Source organism: Cololabis saira, chromosome 17, assembly GCF_033807715.1.
Source record: "Cololabis saira isolate AMF1-May2022 chromosome 17, fColSai1.1, whole genome shotgun sequence".
Lineage (NCBI taxonomy): Eukaryota > Metazoa > Chordata > Actinopteri > Beloniformes > Belonidae > Cololabis > Cololabis saira.
In genome coordinates this window covers 13,615,565-13,634,909 of record NC_084603.1, presented here as the reverse complement: position 1 = coordinate 13,634,909, position 19,345 = coordinate 13,615,565, and the positions used below count along the sequence as shown (strand labels likewise).

Sequence of the window (19,345 nt, the reverse complement as noted above, 5' to 3'; positions counted from 1 at the left end):
GTGAGGTCCGGTCTGATCCGGCCCGTCTGAACACGGCGTTCCCTGCCGGCGTTACGCAACGCTCCCCCGGGGGGATTATCGCCGTGACGTCAGCGCGGCGCGGGGGTCGCCGTGGCGACGCACCGGTGACATCACGGGCCCGACGCGTTTTCTGCTCCAGTTAGCACAGCAACGCCGCTGCGACCTCTGACACCACAGAGCTGCTGCTGCTGCTGCTGCGACCCCGAGAACCGGATCAGGACCCGGATCCCAGTCCAGGACTGGGATCTGGGTCCAAAGGGTTCCTACGGGTGCTTGAAATCCTTGAAAGTGCTTGAATTTCAATGTTGTGTTTTCAAGGCCTGAAAAAGCGCTTGAAATTGTAACTCTGTCTTTCACAAAATTGGGACCAGACTGTATAGTTTAGTTATTACAAGGAGAAATAAAATCAGTAAGATGAAACATAACATAACCATAAATAATTACTCCAGCGATAAGGTGCTCGGAGATTTTGAAAATGACCCTTGAAAAATGTGTAGGAACCCTGAGTCCAGGACCCGGATCCTGATTAAAGCGCTGGTTCCTCCCAACGTCCCGGTTTTTCTTTAATCCTCAATAATTTAGTTGGAAAGTTGGAACCAGAGACCACCAGGATCCAGACCTGGACCTGCAGTTCTTCTAGGGCAGTGGTTCCCAACCTTTTCCAACTCAGGGCCCACTTTTATGTGTCTCAAAAATGTTAGCGGCCCACCTCCGAACTTTTTAATTCTCCCTGTTGCTAGCCAGCTATCCATCTTTATACTCCAGTTTCAGGTATCAGCATCAAACGTAAATAAGTCAAGTGCAATGCAGTCCCGCTGCAAAGTGGTCCGACCGGTAACAACAAAAGTTCCTATCGCTCATTTGCTTGTCACATGTCTAATACTTGAAGGAAAACAAAACAAAATAATGAAAATAATATTTTTAATATCTTTTAAACATAACTGAGTTTAAAACATTCTGTATATTTTTATATAATTATACCCCCCCCCCCCCCCCCATACTTTTTTCGAAATGATTTGGCGGCCCACTTGCAATACCTTCGCGGCCCACCAGGGGGCCGCGGCCCACAGGTTGGGAATCACTGCTCTAGGACTATTATGCCGCGTTCCATTTGTCCTCGGAAGTGGGGATTTCCTAGTTCCCAGTCGGAATTTTCAACTGGAACGCCCCTCGAAGTGGGATTTCCCACTGCGAAAGTGGGAGAGTCTTCACCACCCCCGAGTTCACATTCCAAGATGGCTGTCCCGGTTGTAAACAGTAGAAGAGAGCTCCGTAAAAATTCGTAGCACTTCATTCTAGTTTTGGTCACACTAAATCAGTTGTATACAAGTATTGTTCGGCATATATATGCTGCTATAGTGTAATTTACATTTTTCATGTGGTATATGCGAACTACAAACTTGTTTACCTACTTTACCTACTGTAACTGGAACGCTGATAACTCGGCTGTGACGTCATTCCCAGTTCCGAGTTACGACTTCCGAGGTAAATGGAACGCAGCATTAGTTCCTGGATCCAGACCTGCAGGTCCCTTACCCGTTTAGTTTGTGGTTTTAATTTATAAAGCAACATATCAGCGTATAATTGGGTGGTCTAGTTGCGTGTGGTTGCTAGGCCAGGAGAACCGGCTTGACGCCAGGAAGTAACATGAGAATCTGGTGAATTTTCAAAATAAAAGCGCTCCGACCCGACTGAGACTGCGGTTCTGTTCTGAAAAAAATTTTTATTTGACACATTTTAGACTTTTAACAAAAACAAGGAGACGAACACGTCTGGACCTGAAACCGGCGCCGAGGCGCTTCTTAACCGGGCCGGTTGGACCCAGTGGAACCGTTGGAACCGTTGGAACCGGGTCTTAGCCCGGTTTTAACAGGTCTTTTTTCAGTGGTTCTTCGGGAACGAGTTTTTAAAACCAAGTTTCAGGTCCCGGTTCTGAGTTTGTGTCCTGGACTCGAGGTCCGGCTCGGTTCTGGACCTCCTGCAGAACTAATTCTGCCGTAAAAGTCGTTTGTTTTCATGTCGTGAGACGGGCCGAACCCAGAGTTCCGCTTTCCCCCCAACGGGTCGGTCCAGACGGGTCGGTCCCATCAGGACCAGGTTGGTCCCGGGAGCTGAGCTGGATCGGTTCTGATTCTGATGTGGGACGGGGATGTCGGGCCCGTCAGGGCCGGTACTGCCGGTACTGCGACTGCGGGCCCGGCGGGTTGCCGGTTCCGAACCCGAGCGGCGCCATGGAGCCGGTTCTGTAGCCGCCCAGGCCCGGTCCGAACCCGGCCAGTCCCTGGGCTCCGTATCCCAGCCCAGAACCGGGCCTCGGGGCGGCGCCGGGACCCAGCATCGCGGCGTAGGGCGCGGCGCCGGCGCCGTACGGCGGCCCGAGCCCGGCGTAGGCCCGGTGCTGGGCCGGGCCCGGCAGGACCACGGGCTGCAGGTTCCGGCCCGGCGTGTCGAAGGAGAACTCCGGCGGAGGGCTGCTGGGCTTGGACGGGGTCGACGTCAGCGGGTCCGGGTCGGAGTGGGCGTGGCCTTCCCCGGGGGGGCGGGGCCACGGCCATCAGGGGGCGGGGCCAGTCGTCCTTGAAGATCTGGACCGACAGAACCGACACCAGCGGCAGCAGCCGGTTGGTCACGTGGGCCAGAACCAGCTGCTCGTTGGCGTCTCTACGGATACGGACGTGGGCGGAGCCGGCCTGGAACACACAGGGGGCGGGGCCAAGGGGAGACGGACAAGATTGATTGATAATATAATCACAAACATTTTAAATACCAAACTTGAATCAGGAGTGCTTTTTTCTAATATTTCCGACCATCTTCCAATTATACTGTTTTTCATCCTTGCTCTAAATCTCTGGTCCCCAACCTTTTCTGCACCGCGGACCGGTTTAATGTCTGACAATATTTTCACGGCCCAATCTAAAGGTGTAGCTGATAAAAACTAAATAAAATGACAAGATCGGTATTAAAAACTGTGGTATTTTCTCTATAGTAATAATAATAATAATAATAATAATAATAATAATAATAATAAATAATAATAATAAAACATTTTCGAAAAAATTAAATAAAATAATGGAAATTGTAAATTACCTATAATATTATGGAGCCAAATCAAGGCCAAAAGTTTTGCTAATTTGAAAATAAAATTTGAACCTGAAAATTCTTTTTTACAGTTTCAATTTTTTTTTTCAATATCAGATCTTTTTTTCAGTTTCAGAACTTTTTATTTCAGTTTCAAATCTTTTTTTTAGTTTCAGACCTTTTTTTTTCAGTTTCAGATCTTTTTTTTTCAGTTTCAGAACTTTTTATTTCAGTTTCAAATCTTTTTTTTAGTTTCAGATCTTTTTTTTTGGCCCTGTGATGGACTGGTGACCTGTCCAGGGTGTAGCCCCTGCCTCTCGCCTGAAAATAGCTGGGATAGGCTCCAGCAGACCCCCTAAAAGGATAAAGCGGGTATAGATAATGGATGGATGGATGGATATTTTTTTTTCCAGTTTCACTTCTTTTTTTTTCAGTTTCAGACTTTTGGCCCCGATCTGGCGTGGGGGGCGTTGCCTCAACTGAGAGGGGCGTGGCATCATGAGTGACAGCAGAACAGAGAAGGCGGGGGACGTTCCTCAGTCATGTTGCGTTCAGGAAACGTAGGTTGCAGAAGATATCAGTAGAAGTATGATTCAACACTGTATATACTAGGGGTGTAACGATACACTAATCTCACGATACGGTACGATACACGATATTGAGGTCACGATAACGATACGATACGATATTATAGCAGTATTTTTTTTAACAACTTTGAATGAGGAACATATGACTGGAAAAAAAATTATTTTATTTGAAAGACACAAAATACAAAACAATACTGTACGTTTGCCCTATTGTTACAGTTTGTAATGCTTTATAACTGTTTAAGTTTTAAAGAGAAAGCCAGGCCAACCATTTTCCACAAACTGAACTAAAAGTAAATGTCAGGTTTGCATTAGGCATCTTCAGTTTCATACAAGTACAAATATTTTGCCACAAACTGAATAGTTTCTCTCATGTATGATTTGACTTTCTTTCTTTTCCAGAAATTTAACAACTAAAATTAAATAAATAAATAAAAGTAAATACATACAATTTTACATCATAAAAAAAATTTGATTCATGCTCACCTTATAATATATAAGTGTAAGAAGAGATTTATTTTTGTTAAGGTTATTTTGGTAATTCAGGGTTCATTATTTTATAAATATATTCTTTATATTCTGTAAATCAGGGACTATAATTACACTAGTCGGTTTATCTGTAGAGTTTAGTATGTTTTATATTGGGCGGAGTGATACAGCACTCGGTGCTGTGTTGATGTCCTAAAATCCTACACTGTTGAGGGACATTAAAGTGCACTCGAACTCACGCAGAAGTTGTCCCCTGTTTATCCTACTCACGACCAGAAAAAGGTTTAATTTAATAAGGTAAGGCTTAACTCTACACCAGACTTACATAAGTAAAGGTTCAGAGCTCAAAACGGGACCGCAAAACGGTACTACTTTCTTCTGAGCGGAGTAAGATTTTGGTCCGCGCGGTCGCGGCCGCGGTCGGATGCGCGTTACTAGTCAACACAATAGATTAATATTAATAACCTAATATCGCGATACAGTTTGTCACCTCCACGACACGTATCGTGACGTTTTTGTATCGCGAAATTTCGTATCACGATATATTGTTATAGTATATACACCATATTCACGTGATTGGCAGTGGAAAAAACTGATATTAGTGACACATTTCTGTTTAAAAAGCTGTTTTAGACCGTACTTGGCACCAATCGCAGTATAAAAGCAATAAACTATGCCAGACTGTATGTGGAAGTGGGAAATGTCAAACTTTAAAGTGTGGCTGTTGAACTGTACAATCTGGCAGATCAGGGCCAAAAGTCTGAAACTGAAAAAATGATCTGAAACTGAATTTTTTTTTTAAATTTAACTGTAAAAAAATAAGTTCATGATCAAAACTTGAATTTTCAGGTTCAAATTTTATTTTCAAATTAGCAAAACTTTTGGCCTTGATTTGGCTCCATATCGCCAGACGTGTTTTTCCAATGGAGTGAGGCGTCTCACTTCAATACAATCTCTGCTGAGAGTCACGCATGCACGACAGCGTCTCAGCAGCTGCAGGTTATAAAACTTCAAAAGTTTGGGAGCATTTTAGCCTCGATACCCCGAATAAAAAGATGACTTGCAGGGTTTGCAAAGCCGACGTTGCTTTTCACGGGAGCATGTCGATAACACATTTGAAGAGAAAGAACGTCAGAGTGTTGAACGTAACGGACTCGCCTTGGTAAGATACTAAGCCTATTTTTTTTTTTTCATTCGCTTTGTTTATTTCATGTTATTTATTAGTTTTATTTGAGCCACTCACAGCTATTCTCGTTGCCTGTGATGATGACAATGATGGATTTGCATCTGACTTTCAGTCAGGTAACTATGAACTGTTAATCATCCATCAAGCTCCACAATTATCATGTTAACATTAAATCAGATAGATTTGTCTGGACTTTTCTCTTGCGGGACGGGAGAAGACACTAAATCAATGCATCTCTATTATTGTGCGGCATGAATACTCAGAGTTTTGTGGGAGCGGGCGGGAGCAGGATGAAGAAAACAGTCCCGCTATAGCAGGGCTCTAGTACCATCTTTCTTGTGTTTATTATCATTTGCCACATAATTAAAACAACCTCATACTAAATTTAAAAAAAATTACTAATTATCTGATTAGTCGACTAATCATTTCAATAGTCGGTGACTAGTCGACTATTAAAATAGTCGTTAGTTGCAGCCCTAGTCCAGAACCGGTCCCCTGCAGAAACGCTTCCTCTACTGACTATTAGTTCCTGCATCCAGACATTTAGTTCCTTTAGGAACCACTAGTTCCTGGATCCAAACCTCCAGGTTAAAATATTTACCGACTCCGTGGTCAGACTTCACATCTGGTTCTGGGAACCTTCCTGCACCTCATCAGGTAAAGTAGGTGAAGCAACTCATTTATGTACGATAGGGGGAAACAGGAAGTGATGTCGTTCAGACGCCAGACGGACGATAAACACAGACGACATCATCGGGGGGTGAATGAACGTACCAGAGACCCGAACCCGACGGTCCAGAAGTGCTCGTTCCGGACCTCCAGAACCCCGTCCAGAGTCGACACCTGGGGACACAAACACCGTCAGGTGGAAAACAATCGTAGCACCAGTTCAGCACCGGTTTGTCCCAACGAGGAACCAATCACTTGATCAGCTGACCGGGAACCTTTACCCCCCCTGGGGGGAACTAATCATCTCACCTCTCGCAGGAGTTTGTCCAGCTGACCGATGACGTGGGAGGGCGTGGTCTGTGGGACAGGAAGTGACACGTTAACAGGGTCACGGCAGGGGGAGGAGTCACGCGTGGAACCGCAGAACAAGAAGAAGAACTGACCTGCAGCAGGACTTTACCGCTGTAGACGCTCATGGGGTACATGGTGCCGAAGGTCATGAGGGCGATGGCCACCGCCGACGCCGTGTCCACCGCCGTGAAGTTGCTGCACACAAACAACATAGGAACCGTTGGCACCAGGGGTGGGACGGTACGGGTAACTTACGATTCAATACTGTGGAGATATGTGCTCCACGATAACGATAATATCACGATAAACGATATCTACGATATTCCATATATTGTAAGAAATTTCATCAACGATATATATCACGATATATGTGACTGAAAAAGAAAAAATACCCATAAAAAGGAAAACGTCTGTAGTTATGCATTTATTCAATGCCAAAACTTTATTCAATGTACAAAAAAAGTGCATTTGTATAATTTGTATAGTACCTCACTGCCTCCTAGGCTTGTAAATATAAACACTGTACAGCTGGACTAATTAAGGTGCATGAACATTATAAATCCATTGTGTGTGTTGTAATAAACTATTGATATTTGCCATCAGTTTATCGATTATTTATTGCAACAGAGAGCGCAACAATATATTGCAATATCGATTTTTTTCCCCAACACTAGTTGGAACCAAGGTGGACCACCGAGGAGGACCTGGCCTCAGGTCCAAGTCCTCCAAAAGGATAGCTCTAAAAGCCCCGACCAATCAGAATCCAGCCTGCGGTTCCCGGTACTCACTTGATCTCGATGAGCATGTAGGTGATGCAGAGAGCCAGAGCTCCGGCCACGTTGACCAGGACGAACGGGTTCATGCGGGGCAGCAGGACGCTGCTGAGACCCGGGACGATCCCGCACAAGCTGCACAAAAACACACACAAACACAAACACACAGGGTTAGGGCAGGACTCGGAACAAAGAGAAAACAAACAAAGAGAAACACGGTGTCCTGGTCCGACCAAGCAGCGGGCGACTGAGGGAAGAATAAACCCGGGAAGAACCAGCTACCGCTTTATAAAACGCAGCACGTTGTGTTTTGTGACCCGTATCGGTAGCAGGAACTTGATATCCTGCAGCTTGAATTCTGTTGATGTCAAACTGCAGAAGTTCTGTAGTTCCTGCAGGTTCCAGTGACCCAATGAAACTGAACCACACGACAAGGAGAGCTGGTTCGGACAGAGGACTGTCAAACCAGTCGAGGACTAGGAACCTTCATGGTTGTGATTATCTCTGCTGCTGCTTCTCCGTCAACTTCATAAAGTTCCTACAGCAGCAGGAACTCTCAGTAGATGTTTCTCCTCCTGTCACATGAGTCTCTAGAAGACTCTGGTCCACAGGAGAGTTCCTGATTGACTCCAGACCACCATATTGTATATGGGTCAATGACGAATAAGGACTTTCAACAGGTCAATTTTAAAACAATAAAAAAAATAATATCTATTGCAGTAGGTCAAACATTAAGAATGTTGTGTACACAAAAATTCATATAAAAATCTTAAATTAAGTGATTGAGTTTTTTGTCAAGATGAATTGGCACTAGCCTTAAAAAAGGTCATGTGGTGCATGATGATTCATATTAAAATAAATTAATTTCCTTAACATCTTTTTTTTTTTTTACAAGTTTTCCGTAATATACAAAAATTGTTGTTTTTTTAATGGTCGCACCACATGATATTTCATAAAATGGACATCAGTCAAACTTTGTTTGTATATTATGATGGAAATATAAATACAAATGTGTTGCAATCTTATACACTACAAGACACTTGGGAAATCATGCCAGATAGGGCAGAAGATCGATTTAAATACATTTAGAGTGATTTCAAAAAAAGTTTTCAAAACATTAGTCATGGTCGGACGGTCGCGCCACATGACATTTTGACACTTAAAACAACAAAATCACAAATAACTAGTATTTTTTGTAAAATTCAAGTGAGTCCATATGTGGGACAGGTAGGTCATATATATGGTATTTTTTTTATCCATTAAAAACTTTTTTGAATTGAAAAAAAAAAAGTTTTTCAGAAAATATAGGCGTCACGTCATTGACCCAAATACAACGTATATTTTATATACAATATACATCATTGCATTTTGTATATACAATATAGCATATACAATATTGTATTTAATTGTGTGTGTATATATATATATATATATATATATATATATATATATATATATGTATATATATGTTAATCTGTCTATTTACTGTTTGCTACTATTTAAATCTGGGTTCAGTGAGCGAAATAAAGAAATAAAGAGTTAAATTCCCCGTCTGATCTGTTCAAAGCTGATTCTGATTAAGACTTTTGCTGATGTCTTTCCTGCTTGGCATTATGTTAACTCACGCACCTGAAAGCTGAAGAGCAGGAAAATGATGCAACATTAGTCTTTTATCTTCTAATACTTAGTTTTTAAATCTTCTGGAGACAGTAAGGGGGTACTTAGGATTGCCCACATATTTCTTCTTTTTTTTGTTTTGTTTTTGTTAAATAAATATAAAGCCTCACTATGATCAGATTATTTTTTATGGTCCTTTTAAATGCAATAAAGACATTTTAATAAAGATTTAAGGAGGTATTAACTGTTCCATCCATCCATGTTTAACGTCGGGGACCGCCCTCCTACACGAGCCGGGGTTGCCGTGGCAACGCGAGCGTGGAGCAGGCTGCTCCGATGAATATTACATCCCGTACTGTCCGCCGCCGCAGCCGCAGGTTACCCGGGGCGACAGCCGGGAGAGTTGCGCAACAGTGCTGCGCTCTGATTGGCTGAGAGGGCAGAAGTGAACAGGACGTCCCAGCCTAGTTTCAGTCTGTGACTGTCGGCTCGTACAAGCGCGTGTGTGAGAGTGTGTCAGCGTGTGTGCGAGTGTGTGTGTGTGTGTGTGAGAGTCTGAGTGTGTGTGTGAGAGTCTGTGTGTGTGCGAGTGTGTGTGTGAGTGTGTGTGTGAGAGTCTGTGTGTGTGAGTGTCTGAGTGTGTGTGTGTGTCAGTGTGCTAGCGACGCTCCGTCCCTGTTTAACCTAAACGAGGTCTGGGGGCCAACTAGGTTATATAAATCTGCTGAACTCACCAGCAGGAGCCCCAGACCTCCGTGTGTGTGTGTGTGTGTGTGTGTGTGTGTGTGTGTGTGTGTGTGTGTGTGTGTGTGGCCCCTCAGGGAGGCGGATTTAAAAAGGAAATACGTCGTGTACGAGATAAAATTAGCAGCTCTGGATCGTCTGGACATCCTGCTCCTCCTGTCACTTCATCTGCAATCAGGACTCAGCAACCCCCCCTGGACCAGAACCAGGACCTGGATCAGAACCTGGACCAGGACCTGGACCAGGACCAGGACCAGGACCTGGACCTGGTGGACCCTAGTGGTCTGTAGAGGACCTGCAGGTCTGGATCTGAACCCTAGTGGTCTGTAGAGGACCTGCAGGTCTGGATCTGGACCCTAGTGGTCTGTAGAGGACCTGCAGGTCTGGATCTGGACCCTAGTGGTCTGTAGAGGACCTGCAGGTCTGGATCTGGACCCTAGTGGTCTGTAGAGGACCTGCAGGTCTGGATCTGGACCCTAGTGGTCTGTAGAGGACCTGCAGGTCTGGATCTGGACCCTAGTGGTCTGTAGAGGACCTGCAGGTCTGGATCTGGACCCTAGTGGTCTGTAGAGGACCTGCAGGTCTGGATCTGGACCCTAGTGGTCTGTAGAGGACCTGCAGGTCTGGATCTGGACCCTAGTGGTCTGTAGAGGACCTGCAGGTCTGGATCTGAACCCTAGTGGTCTGTAGAGGACCTGCAGGTCTGGATCTGGACCCTAGTGGTCTGTAGAGGACCTGCAGGTCTGGATCTGGACCCTGGTGGTCTGTAGAGGAACTGCAGGTCTGGATCTGGACCCTAGTGGTCTGTAGAGGACCTGCAGGTCTGGATCTGGACCCTAGTGGTCTGTAGAGGACCTACAGGTCTGGATCTGGACCCTAGTGGTCTGTAGAGGACCTGCAGGTCTGGATCTGGACCCTGGTGGTCTGTAGAGGAACTGCAGGTCTGGATCTGGACCCTAGTGGTCTGTAGAGGACCTGCAGGTCTGGATCTGGACCCTGGTGGTCTGTAGAGGACCTACAGGTCTGGATCTGGACCCTAGTGGTCTGTAGAGGACCTGCAGGTCTGGATCTGGACCCTGGTGGTCTGTAGAGGACCTACAGGTCTGGATCTGGACCCTAGTGGTCAGTAGAGGACCTACAGGTCTGGATCTGGACCCTGGTGGTCTGTAGAGGACCTGCAGGTCTGGATCTGGACCCTAGTGGTCAGTAGAGGACCTACAGGTCTGGATCTGGACCCTAGTGGTCAGTAGAGGACCTGCAGGTCTGGATCTGGACCCTAGTGGTCTGTAGAGGATCGTCATCACTGCAGTCATCGTTTATCGTAGGAAACGGACCAATCACAGACCTGGGAGCTGAGCGGGACACGCCCCCCTCCCGTCAATCACAGTTAGCTACTTTAGCTCGGCTGACTTAGCTCGTGCTAAGCTACGATGCTAACTAACGTTACGTTATGCTGTTGCTTGGTTACGCCGCCCCGCCCGCCAGCAGGGTGGAGTACAGACTTCCCAACGGTCCAGCTCTGACGCGTCGCCGCCATCATGAGTCGATGTTTGTCACAAAAACGTTTCTCCATCATAATTTCTGATAAATTATAAAAAAACTGCTGCGTTTATTAACTTGTGAAGCAGTTAATGAAGCGACTGAACTATTTACTCTGCAGGTTCCACAACTATGTCAGAAGAACGGGAGGAGGAACGGTAGATAAAACACAGATGCACAAGAAAGATGAAGCAGAAAGACATAAAAGCATGAAATGGAGAAAGAGAGAGAGAGAGAGAGAGAGAGAGAGAGAGAGAGAGAGAGAGAGAGAGAGAGCAAATAAATGAAGGAAGGAAGCAGGAGAGAGCGAGAGAATAGAGGATCAGCCCGACAATCCCAGTGATCCTTTAATCCTGCTGATGCACTGATATTATTTGACATAAGACTCTGTGTGTGTGTGTGTGTGTGTGTGTGTGTGTGTGTGTGTGTGTGTGTGTGTGTGTGTGTGTGTGTGTGTGTGTGTAGAGTTCTCTTTTGTCCCGGTGATCCGATCACACGTGCACAGCTGAGCGAGACGTCCGTTACCTGGACGGTGTCAGCTGGGCGACTCAGCAGAACCTCGCTGACTCGGGTCCAAGCGCGTCAGCGCGTCACCTGACGTCTCACCTGACATCTCACCTGACCCGTCACCTGACGCATCTACCGATCCACAGAAACCCGGACGTTCGAGTCCGTCTGAACTAGGGCTAAAACGATTCATCGAATAATTTGAGTAATTCGATTACAAAAAATTATCGAGGAATTTTCTCTGACTCGAGGAATCGTTTAATTTCACCAGCTCAAAGCAGGTATTTCGCCCGGACTACATTTAATGCAGCACATCGTGCTGACGCACGCTAAAGGTAGAAGAAAGAGGCGGCGGGATATGTTTGGTTTTAGTAACATGCCATGCACAGGCAATAAGTCTTCAATGGCCCAGACGGGAGACACATGTACTGTACATAGGTTCTTCTAAACATCTGTTCCCGCTACAGTTTTAACTAAAAGAAAATGTGCTCCAATACAGCAGGGCTCATAATTTTATTTTGAACACTGCCAAAACTCAAAATCTTAAAGACTTTAACTGAAAACTTAATTAGAACTTAAAATTAGCTTGACACAAATGAAAGTTCAATTGAAACACGTGGGAAAAACACCTAACCTTTTAAGGGATGTGTGTTATCAGGTTTAATGGCATTTTTAGGTTAGAAATAAGAACATTTCTTGGTAAATCCTTAGTTATTTGAGTGAAGGCAGTGAATTTGGTCAACTGGAGTAAGTTCAGGGTTTTTAAATGCACAGCCATGAACCTACTGTATTATATAATTTAGTCTTAGTAATGTCAATTAACATCTAACATCTTATGTATATTTATAATAGCTCTTTAACTAAACAAAAATATGTTTTATCCGATTAATCGATGGAATTTTCAGTAGAATACTCGATTACTAAAGCCCTAGTCTGAACTCTCAGGAGAAGCACAACGAGGGGAACACGGTGTCTCGGCTCCTCTCTCAGTTTCATGACTCAGCTTTTTCCTCGGGAACACGGTGTCCTGCAGTGTGACATCATCGTTACTCAGCACTGATGATGTCAGCGCCGTCTCCTCCGTCCTGGTCTCCGCTCTTCCTCTCCTCTTCCTCCCTGCAGCATCACGCCGCCTCCGACTGACACGTCTGACATTAATGACGTGTCGACGCCTCGTCACTGTTTTGTTTTTAAACACCGAGTTGTGACAGACGCCTCACGGCGCCGAGCCGCCGCTCGTGACACTATCGCCGCCGCCGCCAACCGAGGAAGCCTCACAGTTCCGGCTCTTAACGGATCAGAAATTCAAACTGACACGTTTGGTACCCAGACCGGTCGCTGTTGGGGTGTCGGGGGGGGGGGACAAAATCTGGCTACTGGTTTACGCTCAGCATCCTCGGGTCTCCATGACAACCCGCAGCTTTGGATGCTTTTCCGGTTCCGGTCCGTGAAGCAGTAATGAACTTTCAGCGCTCTTTTCTCTGTGTGTGTGTGATTTTTTTTTGGGGGGGTTGTTTTGCACAATAGTTGTCCTTATCATTTGGTCGCAGATTTCTGCCGGCCCCGTTTAACTTCTGTATTTATTATTTATTTAGGTATTTACTTATTTATTAATGATGTTTATTTATGATGTATGATCATATATCATATTTATGATTATGTTTTAATGTCTATGCGGGGGTGGGGGGGTATTAATGTGAGGCAGGGCCGCCGCAAGGGGTGTGCGAACGGGGCCTCGCGCTATGGGCCGTTTTTTTTTTCCTTTTTTCCCTTATAAATATCAACAGTCACGTTCCATTACAGACCTAAATGTGTACTAGTCTGTGCATATCAATAAATATATGTGCAATGATGCGCGTGTCTGTTGTTCAATACAACTGATCAGACCAAGCGCAGACACAAGCTGCTCTGATCCAGACGGGTGGAGTTGGAACAAACTGTCACACAATGTCGAGAGAACGAGACAGATTCAGGAAATTTCCATCAGGGAATGAAAAAAGAAAAAAACGAAGGAAAATGGAAGAGTTTAATGCCTCTCTGAAAGGCTTGTTTGATAAATTTGTTACAAAAATCACCGATCCGACCGGGTCTCAACACCCGTGGGGCCCCGCGTCGAGGCAAGAGATGATGATGAGGCAGGGGAAGGTATCCAGTATTTTGCTAATTGGTGAGTTAAAATTGCGCATATAGACACCCGATGCGACCCGAAAAACCCCCCCCCCGGCCATTTCGCACAGGGCCTCGCAAATCTCCCAGACGGCTCTGATGTGAGGATGTGTGTTTTTAACCACAAGTGTGAGAGTTTTTCTATGTTTTTTTTGGGGGGGTTGTTTTGTTAGTTAACTTCTGTTGAGAGGAGTTGCCATGACGACAGAGAGTTTTTTACACATGAGAGCCAGATTCAAGTTCCCTCGTTATGCTTTTCCTGACTTTCAAGAGTTCAGACGGGCCTGGACTCGGACCTGGACTCGGCACCTCTGCATCCTCCATCATCAGCTCGGCTGTTGCCAGGCAACAGACCTGAATCTTGATGATCTTTGGAGATTTCAACCGATCTACTTTCTAACAGTTTCTCTGATTCCTGACCAGATCAATCCGGGCTTGTTGAGTCCAAACTAACGTCTGCAGTTAAACTAGCAAGTCGAGAGTTTATATCCTCAGAAATCAGATGGTTGAAGGTTTGAAACCCGTCTGCTCCGCCAAGTGTCGTTTTACCAGAATCTCTGATGACTCCAGCGCAGATGCCGGGACACCGGACCCCGAGACCCGGGTCAACCTGGGGGGGGTGAGTGTGTGTGTGTGTGTGTGTGTGTGTGTGTGTGTGTGGACACTGTACTCTTCAGGAAACCTCCAGATCTTACAGCTGTTTTCCAAGAGGCTCGATCAATGAGCCGATCAGGTGGCCTGCAGGCCCCGCCCCCTCTGACCCCGGGGCCCGGTGACCTCTGACCTCACAGGAAGACCATATGTGCTAGTAAACACACACACACCTGGATGTGCCGACGCAGGCTGGGATACAGGATGTGTGTGTGTGTTGAGTCAGTGTAAGAGGATCCTCAGCAGTCAGATCTGCTGATGAAGGACAGAAGCTGGAAACAGCGAGGAAGAGGAGGAGGAGGAGGAGGAGGAGGAAGAGGAAGAGGAAGAGGACGTTCTTACCTTCTGCTCAGGTCAGCCACGTGTTCCTGAAGCCAACTGCTGCTGGCCGCTGAGGAGACACAGAGACTCAATCAAGGAACTCAATTAATCAATCAATTTCTTTATTTGTCCCCAAGGGGGCGATTAGTTTCGCGACAGGAGAAGCACACAATGTTAAATATACATAAAATATACATAATAAGTTACACATCGTAGTATAGACCTAAGCTTAAGAGGGAAGGCTTTTTCACCCACTACCTTTTTCTTCCGGCATTTAAAAGAACAATAGCGGAGGAACAAAGGAGTGTTTATATCGGTTTGTCTTTGCAAAAGGGAGTCTAAGCAGTAACTGATGGTAGAAACTGAAACTGTTTGTGTAAGGGATGTGAGCTATCAGACAATATGGAGTTTGCCTTCTTGATCAGCTGTTTTTTATAAAGTTCTTGTTGAACCGACCCAATGATTTAACTGCTTAGACTGACAACCTTATTGAGTAGATTTCTGTCTTTGACCTTCAAGGATTGAAACCAACAAATGAAAGAAAAAGTGATGACGGATTCGATGAAAGAACGATAAAACATAGACATCAGGGAAGAATTGACCTGGTATTTAGAAAGTTTTCGGAGACAAAGAAGGCGCTGCTGGCTTTTCTTATACCGTATTTTCTGGACTATAAGCCGCTACGTTTTTCATAGGTTTTCAACCATGCAGCTTATACAAAGGTGCAGCTATTCTGTGGATTTTTCTTCCACCACTCGGGCGCTCTAACCGGAATTAGAATAAAAACTAAGACAAAATAAATGCAAAGAAGAATACGCTACTTCTTCTTTAGCAGATAGAAGTAGGTAGAAACAGATTTCAAACAGGTACATAGATAAATAAATACCGGTTATTTTCTCTTGGTTCTGTCCAGTTTTAATCAGCAAAGTTGCTGCCGTGTTAAAAGACACTGTTAGGAAAGGATCTATTTAGGTACAAACATGTACATCATTTACAGTTCAAAATCCTTCTGTACATGTAGTAAATATCTAATCTAACAACATAAATATCTGCGGCTTGCATATCTTTTTTTTTTTTAAATAGAGCGGATGCGGCTTATATACAGTATATATAGTCCAGAAAATACGGTATATTGAGTCTGAATTTTTTCCAAATGACAGTTTGTTGTCAATAATAGTGCCTAAATATTTATAAGACTCAACAATTTCAACTTCTTCACCCTCAATCACTTTACTTACAGGAGAGGGCTGCATGCGTCTGAAATCGATACACATATCCTTTGTCTTTAAGACATTCAAAGATAAAAAAGATTCCTCGCACCATTTTAAAAAGTATTCAAACACAGGACCATGTGAAGTCTCAGTACTTTTCAGCAGGCTCACTAGAACAGTGTCATCTGCAAACTTCAGTATGTGACAGTTTTCAAAAGTGCTACAGCAGTCATTTGTATACAGTATGTACAACAGAGGAGAAAGGAAGCATCCTTGAGGTGAGCCAGTAGATATTACAGATAAGTCAGAGAGCTGCCCATTTACTCTGACTCTTTGCATTCTGCAAGTCAGAAAGTCTAAGATCCAGCCAACAATACTGGCTTTCAGACCAAAGTTGTTTCTCAGTTTTTTTTCTCAAATCAAGTTTCACTTAATCCAGCAGGTTCTGGATCCAGACCTGATTTTAGTTTTAGTCTAGTCTTTGGGTCCAGCCATCATTTGAGTTTTTATCAGTTTTAGTCACGTTCCTTCTCCTTTTAGTCGTGTCAAGTTTCAGTCGACTAAAAGTCTGAGCATTTTAGTCTTATTTTAGTCAGAATTATCCAGGACCATTTTAGTCTTGTTTTAGCCAAACCCATTTTACAATTCAAACAAGGTTATCTTATAATTATATTATTGTTACCTTGTAGACTCAAGAATACATTCATTCCAGATACAGAAGAACCTCATTTGAGTTTACAACATATTTTTTTCCGCATCTTTTTCTTTTTCAACGACACATTGGGTTTTCTTTTCCACGTCTATGTAGGAAAGTGGATCCAAAGACGGTCTCTTCTTCTTCCCCCAGCCCCAGACATTTTAGTCTGGTTTTTATTCCTCTACGATATTGCATTATATATTTAATTATCGTTATCGTCACATGACGACAATATTTAGTCATAATTTTCGTTGACGAAAGCAACTTTAGTGTGAAGGTTACGACCCCCAAACATTCTGTTTTTATTAGCTTCATCACCATAGCAACCACGATAAAACTGTTTATCAACGTTTCAGACCAAGAAAGTTTTTTTGTAATTTTTTTATTATTATTATAATTTTTTTTTTAAATTATGTATTTGGGTTTATTTTAATGTTCTTCTTACTGTTTAATATGTTAACTGCAGAGCTTTTTCCCCATCAGGGACTCTGTCTTCTCGAGGGACACTGTCGAGCCAGGTATTCATTATTTATTTAGGTAATTACTTATATTTATTAATGATGTTTATTTATGATGTATGATCATATATCATATTTATGATTACCGGTATGTTTTAATGTCTATGTGGGGGGGGGGGGGGGGGGTACTAATGTGAGGATGTGTGTTTTTAACCACGAGTGTGAGAGTTTTTCTATGTTAAATGTTATTTTATTATGTAAAACACTTTACGATTGTATGAAAAGTGCTTTATTAATAAAGTTTGATTTTATTTGATTTATTCTGAACAGAAAAATTAGTACTGATAATTAGACAGCAGGAAAACTGTTCCTCGTTTTCTCCGTAAAACCAGAAAAGAGCCACAAATAAGGAACCAACAATCCCCGGGTCAAAGTTCAGCTTCAAAATCAGAAACAGATCCAGGATCTCCAGCAGAACCAGAACCGCCTGGTGGTTCTGTTCGGTGATTAAACGCTGGGTCGCCGGCTGGAGGCCGAGGGTCCCGATCTCTGCGGCCCCAGATGGAGACGATGACGGGAAACGTGTTTCTGCTCTGATGCAGCATGAAATATTGAGGCGGCGTTCCCGCGGCAACGCCAGCACCAGTGATGCACTTACAGTGTGTGTGTGTGTGTGTGTGTGTGTGTGTGCCGGGCCCCTCCCCCCCCTGAGATGTCAGATGTTAAGTGATGTTGAGACCTCTGTGAACGGGAGTCGCACAAACACACACTCGAACACGGCGACCTCATTCACGGGCTGGGGGCGCGAAATCCGCCGGAGAATTTTAACCTCCTTTTCACTAAAACGCTCCGAAAGTGAAGAAAACAAGCTGCTACTACAACAACAGGGACCCCCCTGAAGTCAGAACCACCAGAGCCCAGGAGGGAACCAGTATCTCAGAAGTCCATCTGCTGCAGGACCAAACTGTTCTCTGTTAACCCTTTTCCACCAAACCGATTCCAGTGCTGGTTCACAATCGGCCGCCTCTAATCGAGGAAGCCCAAGTTTACTTTCCGCATTCCCTCCAAAGAGACGGAGAAACATCTGAACTGATCTGTTTTTAAACTGATTGTTAAAGCTGTTCGAAGCAGAATCTGTTCTTCCAAGAGCTTTTATTTACCTTTAAAACCTAAAACCTAAGGCTGGACCACTTTACAAAGCTCCTCTTCACCCTCAGTCCCACATACAGGACTGTCTCAGAAAATTAGAATATTGTCATCAATTACGTTGCTGTGTTGGCGTGAAAGTTGCAGCAACAACAAGGTATCTGCTCTAATAGGACACATCTCTAAAAGACAGGTTGTCTCCTCCTCAGACCCATGATGCTTTGCTGCATCCAGATTCATTCTTATTTGAAAATGTCTCCGTCTCCCAGTCTTGCTATTGCCGTTGGTTTTAATAACTCCACCCCCTCCACTTACGTAAGCGGTTCTTTCCTCTAGACCAGCAAAGAGTTGGTGCTACCTTGGAACCGGTTCTTCTGGCCGGGAACCAGTTCTTTGTCCGTGAAAACAGAAAATCCTGTTCCAAACTCAGCACTGGACCAGAACCAGAACCAGCCCTGGAACCGGTTTGGTGGAAAAGGGGCATCACTCACTCACTCATCAGAGGCAAAGGATCTATCCCACCCCGACAGAAATACACAACACCCCCCGACTGCGCCGTCAACAACACTTGGGGACAGAAGAAGAAGAACTGGACTCGGTGGAGGACGGTACCTTCTGAGACGTAGGCGAACGGTTTGTTCCTGACGGACAGTAAAGTCAGCAGGTTGAAGAAAAGCGCCACGAAGGTCCCGACCAGCAGACGACCCCTGCAAGGAGAAGAAACCAGGATGTTTGTGAGAACATGTAAAACCTGGACCTGATTTAAACATGAGGTCCAGACCAGGTCAAGGTGGCACCAGGTCCTGGGCTACAACCAAGAAAAATAGCAGTTCCTCTATGGACCACTAGGGTCCGGATCCAGACCTCAGTGGAAAACTATGGTCCTGGGGCCTCATTTATAAAAGAGTGTGTAGGATTCATACTAAAAGTGCACGTAAACCCAAAAACTGAAAATGGCGAGTGCTAAAAAAATCCAGATTTATAAAACCGTGTGCACGCACATCGTCACGCAATGTTCGCTTTATAAATCACAGTCGAGCTGGAAGGTTGCGCAGGTGAATTTGCATATCCCGCCCTCTACACGCCCACTTTCTACCATAACTGGGCAATGCAAACTGCATGATGAATGTGTGT

The 19,345-nt window shown here is 44.5% G+C and overlaps 1 protein-coding gene across 1 annotated transcript in view; it reads right to left on the bottom strand.

Annotated features, from left to right (window-relative positions):
- Positions 1-1,038: 1,038 nt before the first annotated feature.
- Positions 1,039-19,345, bottom strand: part of slc30a6 (solute carrier family 30 member 6) — an 81,697-nt gene continuing 63,390 nt past the window's right edge. The window contains 8 exon segments of the mRNA XM_061745453.1: positions 1,039-2,558; positions 2,560-2,711; positions 6,136-6,204; positions 6,340-6,387; positions 6,474-6,576; positions 7,170-7,289; positions 14,721-14,769; positions 18,824-18,918. Coding sequence (XP_061601437.1) covers positions 2,183-2,558; positions 2,560-2,711; positions 6,136-6,204; positions 6,340-6,387; positions 6,474-6,576; positions 7,170-7,289; positions 14,721-14,769; positions 18,824-18,918 — 1,012 coding nt within the window. The 3' untranslated portion in view covers positions 1,039-2,182.